The sequence below is a fragment of the Artemia sp. Qi Xiang Cuo genome, chromosome 2, assembly GCF_049724085.1.
Source record: "Artemia sp. Qi Xiang Cuo chromosome 2, ASM4972408v1, whole genome shotgun sequence".
Classification (NCBI taxonomy): Eukaryota; Metazoa; Arthropoda; class Branchiopoda; order Anostraca; family Artemiidae; genus Artemia; species Artemia sp. Qi Xiang Cuo.
Window position 1 is genome coordinate 28,205,828 of NC_142795.1, and position 15,563 is coordinate 28,221,390.

The window sequence follows — 15,563 nt, forward strand, 5'->3', positions numbered from 1 at the left end:
AATAAACAAATAAATAATTAAAATTACAAAAGAATAAAATCAAATCTGTAGAAATCGTGTACGTCGAATCAAATCTTCCGTTTTGGCAAAGCTCAGCCTGACTGAGAATCTTTTTTTTAATTAGCAGTCGTGTAAGAACAAATCTTAAAAGAATAGAGAAAAACAGGTTCTTAAATAAAGAAATTCATCTTCCTAGCAGATTGGCTAATGTCTTTGTGAATTTCATTAATAGTCCACTTTGTCTTTCAGCACTATCTTCTTCAAATGATTCTACGCTCTCCCTTTGTCTTGGACGATCTCCAGTTCTTTTTTGTTCGAGTTTTATTCCAGTCCTCCAGTTCTGTCTTGTATGCTCCCCTGTTCTTTTTTTGGCCTCTAATCGATTATTTACATGTGGCTCTACCTAAAAACAAAAAATGTGTATGTGGTAAACTGATGTTTAGTTATGAACAGGGTTGCAAAAGTGTATTCTTTCACAGACCCTCTAACAAGCATAAAACTAGTGGATATTGGTACATAGCTATATAGGTTCTTTCTTAGAAAGTATAATTATTATATGGTGGCACATCCAGGGGTATCCTCCTCGGGCTTGTTAAAGTTTACTTTTGTGTCTTCAAAAAAAACATTATCAAACTCTTGTCAAGCAGAAATAAAAAAAGACCCTCAAAGCTATATAAACATTTTGAGGCTGTCTTTAACGCACCAGAGTCATGCGTCATCAAGAGGCTTCTCCCGTATCGAAGGGAAAGTAATATCACGACAAGGAATCTGCAAGTAAAGTTTTTTTCTGTAAAGAATGTAAAGACTTCTTTTGCCGACGCCATATACAATTTCGGGGAAAGGTCCACTATTCCTCTGCCCCTACTAATGGGCCAGGACGAAGTGGTAATCGGCTTGCATATGTTTTTTTTTGTAGTGTCTTTATATCTAAATTTTCTTTCTGTAAGTTAAATTTGATATATGTTTGGATTTCCACTAAAATGTCGTACTATATAACGTGCATAACAAATCCACGTAATACAAGTAAAAATCCCCAGAGGGTTCCCACAGAATTAGAGATTGAGACCCCAGACAATTATCCTATCTTCATGGTCCAGGTTTTATTTTAATTTCGCACAATTTTCTTACATTTATACGAATCTATCGAGAAAAAAAGAAGGTGAATAAAAGATCTTATGAAAGACCTTTGAAAAAATTTTCATATCAATCTAGAATCGTTTGAGAATGTTGCCGAAAATCTGTCAAAGAATGCTTGAGAGCCAAAGTCTTTTTATATTTTAGTGAAAAAAGTCTAAACTCCGCTATAACTAGCTTTTCAAAAAGAGGGATTGAACTAATCTTTTATTCACAAGAAAAGGAAGAAAAAAAAACAGTGGTTTTCTTTCGCTTACTCTGCTATTAATTAATAGTGATATTTTTTTGAAAATTAATGTCAATAAATTAATGACGACACAGCGACATTAACAACGCATGCTAACATCCCTTAATGCCGACAGGAATTGACCTCCGAAGCCCAGTGAAAAATTCTCTCGAACCAAACGAAGAGAGAGAGAGAGAGAGAGAGTTATTTTATTTCGCTGGGTGTCCAGTATTCATTATAAAATAATTTCCCAAACAAGTTTCACATATCTTGAAAACACATTTAGGCTTGTCTTTTTCACAAATGTTCCATCACTCCTTTCCTCTGAAGGATATCCAACACCCATTGACTCCCCGGATGGGGCTAGACTTCTAGTCCCGGTAAGTTAGACTTCTAATCAAAATAAAAATTCTAGCACATTAAAATTGAAGTCAATTTAAAAATATGAATTTTTCTAGTTCTGCTGAGTAATTCTGCAATGTCAGTTGATCTAGCAGTCTTTACTTCAGCGGTCTTTTACTTTCCGTTTTATTCAAGTTGGTCTTCTACACAAAAAGAAGAAGAAGAAAAACACTATTTAGTGTTACTCAGGGAAGTCATAAAGCAATTTAATCCACACATAAACAAAATATTAGTTGTAAATGTTGTATTCATCTATTTACCTTCCTTTTACTTTTGAACAAAGTTGAAAGAAATTCCTTTATGAGCTATTTTCAAATGAAAGTAAAGAGCGATATTTAAACTTAAACAAACAGAAATTATTCTTGTATAAAAGGGGTTATCTCCTGCTCCTTAAACTCCTTCCCCTTAACATTTACGGTTAAGTTTGACTTTTTGACCCCAGTGCTTCAAGGACGACCACTCAAACAAGGTAATTTGGAATGGGATAAAAAGTGATTAATGTCATACCTCAAGAATAGACGAGCTCAATGATATAATTTTTTTATACAAGCCTACTGATACAATTACCCATTATCTACATTTTTCCAACTCATAAATGCTTTCAGTAAAGCACCATGAAACTTTAACGTAAAGACCAGAAGCTAAATGTTAGGAGGCCGTCCCCATCATGTACGAAGTTATTCCTTTTTAGTTAAGCACTAGTCAAAATTTACTGTACAGAATAGGGGGTTAAGGGGGCGGCATGCCTCAGAAGGACCTCTTACAAAAAATTGAAAAATCTACCCTAAAAATTCACTTTTGAGGGTACTTTCCACCCTCCCCCGATATGGGGTTTTCAGCAATAAATTGCTATATAGCCGTCACTAATACTCTGTACAACTCCTATATAATAGCGTTTCATTTTGCATGGACTGTGCATAAGTTTGACGATAAATTCGGCACCAAGTGACAACATGACCTAGAAAAGTGGAGGAATCTTCTTTAACTTTTTGTCAGAACTAAGTCAATTGGCTATCTCAGAATTTTCCCTTGACAGCGTTTTGGCACTGTTTGGACACACATTTCCGTTCTGTAATAAAAATTTCAGTGATCGATACTTTACTCTGGTAAAACTCGAACCTTGTATTTTTTAATTCCAACCTTGTCAATAATTCTTGGCCGATTGACAATCTCTAATTTTCACTCGATAGTATTTTGACCCTGTTTGGGTAAAGTTGTGATTTTTGGAACAAAACAGCAAGAGTCAACCCTTAGAACTTTTGATTTCAGTTTTAATGAGCCCTCTCACGAGACTATAATAATAATAATAATAATAATAATTATAATTTATTTTTGACCCACTAACAATTATAAAAAAGTGGAGTAACAAAAGAAAATAAAAAGTAAAGACATACAAAAACAAAACACATGCAAAACAATATCAATATAAAAACTACAAATACAAATCATAACAATCGCACAAGAGGATGAAAAGGACCCAACCGCTTGCAGGCCTCATCTTTTAACTTGGAGTCCAACTTGTTATATGACGTCAATATATCAGTTGCATTAAACATTCGAATAATCTTACGGTTTCTATACCAACGAGGCAAATACAAAAGATATTTACAATAACGGAAATACAAAACTCTAATATCCTGCATATCATTATTATTAAAAAATGGGCGCAAACCTGATAGAAAAAGAATGGAATGGTCACAATACGTTGAATAGAGTTTAACCAATGCCTTACGAGAATGTCGGCCGCGATTTGGAACAATTTTAGCATAACCTGCTTTAAACTTATTCTTAATATCTGCAAGTGCACTAGCACGGATAGCTGAAATAGAAGAGCAGATACTAATCCCAAGCCAACGCAACGCAGGAGCCAGCTTAACTGAAAAAGAACTACAACTCAAATCACTACTTGGGTTTTTAGCATTGAAAACTAAATATTCACATTTTTCAGCATTAAGCACGAGGCCAATTCTTTCCAAACGCTTAGAAACAAACTGGGTAGACTTAGCTAGGGTGAATTTTGAGCGGCTAATAAGTAATAAATCATCTGCATAAGCAATATAAGATAAATTAGTTAGACCCTTAAAACACGACGGAAAAATACGAGAAAGCACAGGGTATAAACAAGCATTAAAAAGGCATGGTGACAGAACCCCTCCCTGCCTATGTCCAGACCGAATTGGAATATTACCAAAAATGATCTCTCCTGACCGAAGTCGAACATATGAATTTGCATACCAAAAACGAAGGACACATATAAAAGATGAATTCACTCCAAGCTGGGTAAGAGAATACCATAGTTGGCTGTGAAAAACCGAATCAAAAGCTTTTGAAATATCTAACGCACATAAATGAACTTCAGATCCATCTTTTTGTGCTTGAATTGAGAAAGAAGTAAGAATTCGATGCGCATGTTGGCATCCAATATTTAGTTTAAACCCAAATTGATTGGACACATAATCAACATTTGGAAGAATTTCAGGAAGCAGGACATATTCAAAAACTTTGCTCAGCGAACAAGCTACCGTAATAGGTCTATATGATGCGCAATTAGTCGGATCTTTCCCACGTTTGAGAATCGAAGTGACACTCCCGCACAAAAAAGAATCAGGCACCAAAGACGTACATAGACAAATTTGAAATAATAACTGCAAATGATAAATCAATTCTTTCGAATCAATATGAAGGTTAAAAACACTAATACCATCAATATCATATGATTTAGATTTTAAATTCTTAACACAACGAATCACACGGTCAGCAGAAACGGGAGGCACATGGCCTTGGTAAATTTTCGCAGGTAATACATAAGAAAAAAGGCTAACAAACTGAGAGTGAACCGCATTATTCATAATATTAAAAATCTTTTTATAATGATTAATCCAAGAGGCATTAGGGATCCGATCGGTATTCGGAGTTGAATCAAATTTTGCAACATTAATCACTTGTTTCCACTGACTAGAGGTCTTCGGAAATTCCACACCATTGTACTTTACTTTACGAAGATAACGTTTAAACTCCAACTTCGTTTTCTGTTTAATGTCAATAAGGTGAACCCTTAATAGGCGGCCACACGCGACTCAAATTTGGAGCTGAAATTTTGCACTAATTTTTACGATTTCTAAAACAGATTCAGATTTCCATATTGAACCTCTAGTCTTAAGCTTAAAACTACAAAGCGGGACAGCCACTTCTTCAGCTTTTTTTAGGCAGGAAACAATCTGGCTGTAATATATATTCAGCTGAACTCGAGCTTGTGGGGATATAACATTGGTACACAGTAAATTAAATGGAACTTTAATTGTAGACAGAAGAAGAGCAAGGGTAGATAGATATAGAGGCCAGTCCGCTTTATTCCAGTCTCTTTCGGTTATCCACTTTTTGTAATTAGTACATAAGTTCTGTTCAGCCCGAGTCGTATTGATGGTGACAATGGCTGAAAGGGGCAGATGGTCATAATCACGTTCATCCTGGTCAATGTGAATATCACTAATAGAAATACCAGAAGAAACAACACAGTGATCAATATCAGACAATGAACCGCTATTATGTATGTATGAATGGGATGCATCTTTATCCAAAACCCGATAGCCATTAGGTAGCGAATCCCAAAATAAATCAGTACGTGTTGAGGTAGAGTTTATATCACAGTTCATATCACCTAAAAGGATCCAATCCAATCCATTACTCTCAACACTAATAAGAAGGGTCTTTAGCGATGCACATGCTTTAGTATACTTTGTTAGAGAGAGAAATGATCTTTGGTCGCAAGGGAGGTATAGATTAATAGGAACTAGGTGAGCAAGACGGAGTGCAATGAAATAATCACATTCACGATAACACACAGGGGATAGCGGGAGTAGTGTATGTTTTAATAGGCAGGCCAGCCAGTCTGAAGGTCTCCCAGAAGTTTTTAGGGCACTTCTAGCGAAAACCAAGTGTTCTTTACTCCTGCGAAGGGAGTTCAAACTCACCAAAGGCAAAAGATGTTCTTGTAGAAACAAAAAGGTCGAAATTAGATAGTTTCTGGTTCAAAGAATCATCCTTATCCTTTGTTCCTTTTATGTTGAATGAGCATGTAGAAAATTTGATTTTAATAGTCATTTTCTTAGCTGACTAGAACGCTTAGCTACTGCATTACGAAGGATTCGGCATTTTAGAGAAAATGAAACATAATTACCATAACAATTAGTAGATTTAGGGGGAGCTTGGTACGGGGAATCGCGCGACAATTCGTGCTCTTCTGCACAGCGGGAGCAACGTTTAGGGTTATTACAAGAGGCCTTCAGATGATTAGGCGATTGGCAATTGTAGCAGCACTTTGGTTGACGCTGGAACTCATGAACACGCAAAATCTCATAACCAACTTTCACGCCAAGCTTCAGTGCATCAGCAAGAGCAATTGCATTTTCAAAAAACACTAGCAGCAAAAGAATTGCCAATTCGTTTTGCATCCTTAATATTGCCACAGCCAATTAGCATGCTCATGTCAAAGGCATTTGATAAACCTTTCACAATACCTATATATTTTGTTTCATTTACTTTGACGTCACAGTCATGCTAATAATAGAGGGAACAGAGTCGCAAAAATCCTTAGCAACATTCTGATCAATCCACACCACCAATTTATCATCTGAGGGCCTTATGCAATGAATGCATTCATGACCAGGTATAAAGTCAATCACTTCACGGTGTTTTGCAGGAGTAATAAGGTGAGATGGAACTTTTGAAATGACAATAACGGTCTGATTATCAGCGATTGGCTGGGGCCTTGGGTCACTAAGAGGAGGGAAATTTAGATCATAAGACACAATCTTCACATGGAATTGCTTGAGTTTGGAGTCAGTATTTAGAAGCCTTGATGCGAGGCTTTAATATGCAGCGGCTGGAATGACAGGAACCTCGGTAGACAAAATAATCACGTAAGTAGGCAAAGTAAAATCATCAGACTAGCATTTCTGAAAGGTCTCAATTATATCCTTTATCTGACGGTAATTACCTAGATCACCTTACCGTCGAGGCACACGTTTCCCCACGAACACTCAAGACCATAGGTCAGTTTTAGCTACCATAAAAGACTTTTCATACAAAAAGTCACCCGCATGTTTGGCAATAATTTCATTATCCACTCCTTCATGAAAATTCGACTGCACAAAGTTTAGCAGCGCAGAATGTACAAGCTCCATCATAATCATGAATATATTCAATTTACATCACATTCATCCATCTTAGTAGTAAATAAGTTCAAGTCGAAACTATATGACCACTGCTTCGAGATTATCACCCCTGGGAAAAATAAAAACATACAGACGAATAACACACACCCTTTATCAAACTTCTCAGGAAAGAATGCAGATTTCGCGGCTTTGTACATAGGAGCTTGAATCCTCTGCAAAAGGGTTCTTGGGCACGCTGAATATGCAGCATAATTTCATGTCTAAGAAATTATTTACTGCTGAATATGCAATTTTCGTTGCAGGATCTTTTAGAAAAAGTGGTGCCCCTTCTGTCTCAAATTAGGCAAACATTCTCAGGCCCTTAATTTTCGATAGTTACCTTCAAAATTAAAATTTTTTCCACATCTGGTATACCATAAAAAGAAAAATTTTAGGATTTATTTATTGCTCCTATTTTTATTGTTTTGGTTACTGTCAGCAAGAGTCGCTCCATATGTACAGTTCCTTACTGCGAACTTTTTCTACCTGTTGAGAAGCACTGCAGAGTCAGTAGCGCTAATTATTTTAAGTTCCTAATATTACCCTATTCTATGCACTGAAATTTGCATTCCTACTATGCACTGAAATTTCTATTCTAGTCATTTCCAAATATCCTTGCAATTACCTTCAGAATCAAAAATAACATAGCAAATAACTAAAATTACCTTCACTTTTTTTAGAACAATATTTAGTATGGTTGGTTTGTCATCAACGACTTTGAAAGCAATCTCACGTGGCTCATATCCCCCTTTATAAACTTCAATAATGTAGTCACCAGGAAGTAAGATCCTCCAGTATTCACCACGTGATGATGATTTGAATCCAACATCCCTGTTTCGTATGCGCATTTCAGCCAAGGCTATAGGCACTCCTTCTCCGTCTACTGTCATTCCACGGACCCCTCTTCGAGCCTCACCAAGCAGTTGGAGCAAAGCCTAAAAAAGAAAGTGATCGAGTGGTTTCAGTAATCACTGTTTACATCTTTTTACAAAAGGTGTAAATGATAGCTCTGAAGAGAATATTTTTTTTACGTTCTGTGAAACGAGGTTTAAACTCTATTTTTGTCACAATAAACAATGAATTCCTATAGCATTTTGCATAAATGAAGAAATATATAACTTGTATTAAAAAAAAAACTAAATTGATCTTTTAAATTTTGTTTTTCTTACAAAAAAAAGTTAAAGAAAATGGCATTGAGCTGTACAGTCCCTACCAGTGGCGCTGATCTTCGTTTCATGAGTCACCAGGCAAGAAGTGCAGTGTGGGGGGGCATCCTATACCTTCGTACATCTGTCCTCTCGACCTTCCCCAGATTTATCCAGATATGACCACCGTCCCACAAAGAACCAGCGGCACCAGTCTTCCAACCGGTATCCTTGAGAACAAAGAATTTCAAGCCTCGCATGCTCCTTACTCGGCTATGAAGGTTTTTTTTACTTTTTACTTCTAATTTACTTATAGGATAGTGGTTATGTGTCCTCACTCGAAGTGAGGATACCCACCTCTTTGCTATTTTATCTCGTACTTAGTAAAGTCTGCTTGCTCACTGATGAGATGTTCCCTCCTGTCCTCTTTAATCTCTCATTGGAAGAAATTAGAAAACAAATTGGAAAGCCCTTCTACTCTGAATTGAGACTGGGAAAATTACTAAAGTTCAAATTTTAAACTAGATTCTTCCATGGAATGACATGCACGACCTCAATAGGCCAGTTCCATTTTTTGGTTTTCTATAAAAGATTGTTTATCGTTAAGTTTATCTTCGACTCAGAGGTGTTTCCATTCAAGAAAAAAGGGAGCAAATATCAGCGAGACAAGAGAAGCATGGAAGACTGGAATCAAGGGCGTAACTTGCTATGGGGCAGGGGGAAATACCGTCCCCCCCTACACAATTTTGCCTCTCCCCCCCCCAGCTGAAATCCGGCGTCTTCAAATAAAACTTGCTATAACTAAGAAAGGCGTAAATAATTAAATCATCCACAGAAAAAGATCAGTTGTCTTTAATATGTCTTTGACTTTATCGTACTAAGAGGATCATTTATCGTTTTTCGATATCTTTTTCCCTGACCTTCAGGGACCTGGCTATAACCCCCCCCCCTCCCCCAGGATTTTGAAGAAGAGGAGAGAGTAAAATGTAATAGGCTCTTGTGGCTAAGGAACGCAACAAGAAATTAATTATTGTAGACAGCTAAATTAACAAAAGTCTTATAGCGTCATGGTACGGAGGTCAGAGAACCCGCGGTCGAGATTTCTGAAAAATAATTTGCCCTATCTCTCTGATACCTTTTTTAGAAAAAATAACGTTGGGCCTTATCAACAAAAAACTAAAATCATGAGTTTATTTGTGTGATTTAACGTTTAAAATTTGTACATTAGGGAGTTGAATAAAATATACTTATTTTACTTATATAAATTGTATGTCTAGACTGTAAATTAAAAAAAAAAAAGAAGAAAAAAATCCCTAGGTTAAATTCTTTGAACGTTATTTTTTTTCATAATATTTTATTTCACTGCCAGATATGAAGTATAATTTGAGAGGTTTCAGAAACATCATTTCAAAACTATCACTTTAATAGCCTCTAAATGAAGCATATGCTAATTTGCAGCTCTCTCAACAAGTTTATAAGTCTCTCTAATAACATATTCTAAACACAATTAAACTTAAAATAACGCATTGATTGGGTATATAGAAAAGAAGAAAAAAAGAAAAAACTTGGAAAAACTTGGAAAAACCTGCTTGAAATACATACATTAGAAGTACATTTAATTTAAACTAAGTTGATGCAGTGTCTAAAACAGAAAATTTATGACTGGATTAAAACTGTCAGAATTTTAGGATTGATAAAATTTTTTTAAAAAGGAGAAGGGAAACCAACGTATGGTAGATGTTTAATAGATCAATCAAATTTACCCATAATTCTTCTAATTTTAGCGCTGTTCCTTTATTAATTAAAAAAAAAACTTTTTTTTAATTTCTAATGAATTTACTGAAAAAATGTGCTTTGTAAGTTTAATATATAAATTGTGATATTTATTTCTTGCAATCTGAATCAGTTTTTTATTTCTTAAAGTTATAAAAATGAAACATTAAAAAGAATTTTTTTCAGAAAAGTACAAATTATATTCTTGCTCTTAGAAAGCATAGGGGTTTAGAACACTACTCAGATTAATTTCTACTTTGTTGTAGTTTGAATCTGTTATTTATTTTAATTTCTGTTTGTTTTGGGTTTCATTTATTTATTGATACTGATTTGTAGTAGTTGTAAGCTTGGTAGATTATTTGATTCTATTTTTGTTCAATTTTGGTTTAATGGAGTTTTTTACTTTTTTTTGAAAGACTCATTCTGTGGAAAGTTTCTTTTAACTAATTTCTGTTCGTTTTATATTTACATAGTTTTTTTCAGGGAAAAAGACTGAGCCTCTTCTAAATTTAAACAACCTCCCTTCGATAAAACTCTTAAATACCCCCTGGGCATAACTTAAAAAACCCTTGTCCCTAATCTCTGGGGTTTGTATCATCCCCTAAAGCCTTGTTATACGATTTTTGGACAATTTTAAACAAAATAGCTATCTCAAAATTTCTATTAGATGCATTTCGGGACAATACGACGTGTGTGTGTGGAGGGGGTATAGCTACTCTCCGATCACTTTTACTCTTAAAAAAAGAGCACTAGAGCGTCTGATTAGCCCCCTCCGAAGTTTATATTACCATACTTTCTGTAAAAACTTTATATGCCCCAGGGCATAATTTACAACCCTTGTCCTGAGGGCTGGGAGGATTTGTTATCCTCAAAGACATAATTTCCAAAACTTTCTAATACGTTGAACAAAATGGCCATCTCAAATTTTGATTGGAAGTGTTTGGGGAAATGATGGGCGTGGGGTGAGGGGGGCATTTGCCCTCTGATGACTTTCGACCTAATAAAAAGGCACTAGTCCTCTCAATTTCCAAATTAATGAGACGTATTTTAATCTTCTAACACAATAATGTGTGTCAGAACAATATATGCTCTCAGTGCATAATTTACGAGCCTTCTCATGAGGGCTATGGAGGGAGGGTTGTCATCCTCGAAGATATAATTTCCAGAACATTCAACTACGTTCAAGAAAATGGTTATATTAAGATGTTGATGACAAGTGCTGGGGACATGATGGGCGTGGAAGGGGGACAGGCATTCGCCCTCTGATTGCTTTTGGCAAATTTTAAAAACTTTGATTGAATGTGTTGGGGAAAATGGTGGGCGTGAGAGGGGCGATAGTTGCTCGCCCATCACTTTCGACTATTAAAAATGGTACTGGCCCTTTCAATTTCCTATCGAATGAGCCCTTTTAAGTTTCTACGACAACACTTTCTATAAAAACCTTATACACCCCCAGGGCATAACTTAAAATTCTTGCCCTGAGGGATGTTGCGGGGTTTTCATCCTCAGAGACCTAATTTCCAGACCTTTAAACTACGTTGAACAAAATGGTTATCTCAAAATTTTGATTGGATGTAATTGGAGAAATGGTGGGCAAGAGAGGGGGTTAGTTGCCCTTAAATTACTTTCGACTATTAAAATGAGCACTAGCCCTTTCAATTTCCAATCGAATGAACCCTTTTTGAAGTTTCTACGACAAAATTGTCATCCTCAAAGACCTAATTTCCAGAATTTTCAACTACGTTGAAAAAATAACTATCTCAAAATTTTGGATTGGATGTGTTTGGGGTGAGTGGAGTGTGAGATGGAGGTGAGTGTGAGAGGAGGGTTAGTGGCCCTCCAATTACTTTCAACTATTAAAAAGGACAATATCCCTTTCAATTTCCAATCGAATGAGGTCTTTTTGAAGTTTCTACGACAACGTTATCTATAAAAACCTTATATGCCCCCAGGGCATAACTTACAACCCTTGCCCTGAGGGGTGTGGGGGGTTCGTCATCCTCAAAGACATAATTTCCGGAACTTTAAACTACGATGAACAAAATGGCCATCTCAAAATTTTGATTGGGTGTTTTTATGGAAAGGTTGGGCGTGAGAGGGGGTTTAGTTGCCCTCCACTTTCGACCATTAAAAAAGACACTAGCCCTTTCAATTTCAAATCAAATGAGCCCTTTTTGAAGTTTCTACGACAACGCTTTCTATTAAAACTTTATATACCCCCAGGACATAACTTAAAACCCTTGCCCTGTGGACTCTGAGGGGGTTATCATCCTCAAAGACCTAATTTCCAGAACTTTCAACTACGTTGAACAGAATGGCTATCTCGAACTGCTGATTGTAGGTGTTGGGGAAAAGGTGGGTGTGAGAGGGGGGTTAGTCTCCAATCACTTTCTACTATTAACAAGGGCAATCTCCCTTTCAATGTCCAATCAAAGGAGCCCTTTTTGTAATTTCTATGCCAACATTATCTATAAAGACATTTTATGCCCCCAGGGAACAACTTAAAACCCGAGCCCTAAGGGATGTGGGTGGTTTGTCATCCTCAAAGACATAATTTCCGGAACTTTAAACAACAATGAACGAAATGGCTATCTCAGAATTTTGATTGGGTGTGCTTGGGGAAATGTTGGGCGTGAGAGGGGGTTTAGTTGCCCTCCAATCACATTCGACTATTGAAAAAGACACTAGCCCTTTCAATTTCAAATCAAATGAGGCCTTTTTGAAGTTTCAACGACAACGCTTTCTATAAAAACTTTATATGCCCCCTGGGCATAACTTACAACCCTTGCCCTGAGGGCTCTGAGGCGGTTATCATCCTCAAAGACCAAATTTCCAGAACTTTCAACTACGCTGAGCAATATGGCTATCTCAAAATACTGATTGGATGTGTTTGGAGAAATGGTGGGCGTGAGAGGGGGATTAGTTGCCCTCCAATCACTTTCAACTATTAAAAAGAACACTAGCCCTTTCAATTTCCAATCGAATGATCCCTTTCCGAACGTAAGATTTTGTTTTTTATCGGGGGGGGGGGGCAATAGTGATTTTTCTTGAGTTTGTTTTTAATGAGATTGGCGAAATTTGGGAGTCAGGGGGGACAGATGGACCTCGTTGTCGTCCTCCATTGTCCCTGGCCTGAGGCCCCCCTCTCCTACAAAAACGTAATAATATATATTAAGCTTCTTAAATAAGTCACTATACTAGAAAGTTCCATTATTGTTTGTTTTAGAAACTTGTATCGTTTTACAAAAAAATTAAGTATTTTTTAAAATCTATGTGACTAGATTCCAGCCTTTTTCTTCTTTTAAATATCAATATGGCATTGAAAGTAAATGAAACATTATACCGTGTTCAAATTCCCGAGGGGCAGGGAAAGGATAGCCTGTTCTGTTCAACATCTTCGAACTTTTGCTCATTCTCAGTTTAATCACTCTTAGGTGTATATAAAAACTTAACCTTTGAAGATAATTTTAAAACAGATAGTTTTAGAGTTTAATCGTGGATAGATAGTTTCTTGAGGTTGGGATCAAATGGTAAATCCCTCAGAAACTAACATACTGATTATACCAGATGTCAAAGGTCAATGAATTATGAGATTTTCAGAACAATTTTCAAAGAATCTTCCAGGTCTTAGAAGTAAGGAAGGGGCTGGAATGGGCTACTGAAAACACTTCATCGGGTCCCAAGTAGGGTTGCAGACCTATTATTGTAAGTTACGTGACTTTTCCACAACTTGGACGCTCTGGAGCAGCCCGAGCCGATGCTTTTCTTCGTCCTCCCTGTTCGTCTGCGGGCTATAGTCATAGTCTTTCTAAGAGACTAATGGGATTGCTAAAATCTTTGGTCTGACATGTGGCAACGGTTAAATTCATCTGTTTAGCCACCCACGGGTATGTGTTTTAATTTTCCCTGGATTCCGATTAGTTTCCAACATTACTTTTTAAAGAGTATAAATTTTGACAATAATTCTACTGTACTATTTGTAGGGGGGGGGGGGCAGTGGCGGATCCAGGGGGCGAGGGGGCCCCCCTAGAGTAGTCTGAAGAAGTGTAACTTACTTAATTATCTCAATTTTGCGTTAATTAAACTAGCTCCTAACGCAAATTTATCGGATCAACCTATTTCCCCCCCCCTAAATTTTTTTTATCAGAAAACCCCTTTTTGCACCCCCAAAAAAAAATCCGGGATCCACCCCTGAGGGGGGGGGGGGTATGCCAAAAACTTAAGGATGTATCTTAAAGTTTTTACTGAGGGAGTTAGAAATTTGGGAAAATAGTACTCTGTTAATCTGTATGAACTGATTTCAGTTTTCAAAATTTTTATCTGTAGATAATAGTACAATGTAATTTAGTTCCTCTCACCTACTACACAGTATACACAAAATTGAAATACAGAACAAAAAAAAGCTTACAATCCGGATTGGTACACATAAATTTGAGAAGGTTAATGCTTAAAAGAATTACTAGTCTGTGATCCTCCCAATGCCTAGGTAGCTCAGCAGGTGGCGGGTATTTGCAGCAGCTCATTTCTATTGTGATTTCTAGACAGCCTCCCCATATGTAATTGTTGTCTTGAGCACCACCTGTCATAAAAATGTATAGCTAGCATTCATATATACAAAGCCACTTTCTCTAAGCCAGAGGCAGTGTTAGAGGGGGACAGAGGAGGCACTTGCCCCGGGTGTAAAAATTTCGGGGGTGCAAAATTTCAAATAAATAATCTAGCTGTTATAATCATTTTACAATTTTTGAAATTTAATTTTTTGAATAAAGTAGAAGGCACAGTAAATGAATGAAAATAATTAATAAAATAAATTGAAAAAATAATTAAATAGCTACTAATTAAATAATAATAATTGAAATGATTAAATTAAAATAATTGATAATAATTCAATAGTTTCAATAATAAATTAAAAATACTCAAAAAATAAATGATAAACTGAAAACAATTTTATTAATAAATAAAACTTCGCTAAAAATTTGGCCTTAAAACTTCTTGGAAGACAAGAGAAGAACTAATCAAGATTTTATCCCGGGTGCAAGAGAGGCCAGATCTACCACTGCTCAAAACAATAAGGGTCACTAGTGTTGTTGTTTTTACTATGGCTACTACCAATGAAGACTCATTGAATCAAAAAACCAAGTAATGCTAATAAGGCTACATGCACTCAACCTCCCTATTCACTCCTTGATTCCATTATTTTAGAACTTCCTCACAGATACAAAACAAAAAATAATTAATTATAATCGATTTGCAATAATTGACTGGTTCAAATAAAACTTAAACAATTTCCTACAGAAAAAACCATATAAATTTGTATTGAAAGAACAAAAAAAAGAAAGAAAAAAAAGCGTAAACGGGCTATTTTAACCACCCAAATATATTTAATTTTATTGTTTAAATGTGTCATACTTCTAAATCTAGTGGGAGCTAATGCCGTGTATTTACTTTGTATTATAGGTCAGCACCAGAGTTAAGTTCAAATAGGACCAATTGAAAATCGGAACAAAAAAATTCGAGAAAAACTTTGCATTGGGGTGCTAATTATAATATTATGGGGCCAACAATGGAGCTAACGTCATTAGTCTCGGTAATTATCGTTAAATATAGACAATTACCTGCGTGGGTAGTTATAATTAGATAGATAAAATACCTGCTTAGTGGTAGTTGGCG

At 36.1% G+C, this 15,563-nt stretch overlaps 1 protein-coding gene across 1 annotated transcript in view; it reads right to left on the reverse strand.

The window, feature by feature from the left end:
* LOC148955083 (carboxypeptidase D-like) overlaps nucleotides 1-15,563 on the reverse strand; it is a 91,405-nt gene continuing 75,842 nt past the window's right edge. The window contains exons 11-13 of the mRNA XM_089100182.1: nucleotides 14,354-14,472; nucleotides 7,641-7,910; nucleotides 1-403 (exon numbers count right to left, since the gene is read on the reverse strand). Coding sequence (XP_088956308.1) covers nucleotides 185-403; nucleotides 7,641-7,910; nucleotides 14,354-14,472 — 608 coding nt within the window. The 3' untranslated portion in view covers nucleotides 1-184. The remainder of the gene's footprint in view (nucleotides 404-7,640; nucleotides 7,911-14,353; nucleotides 14,473-15,563) is intronic.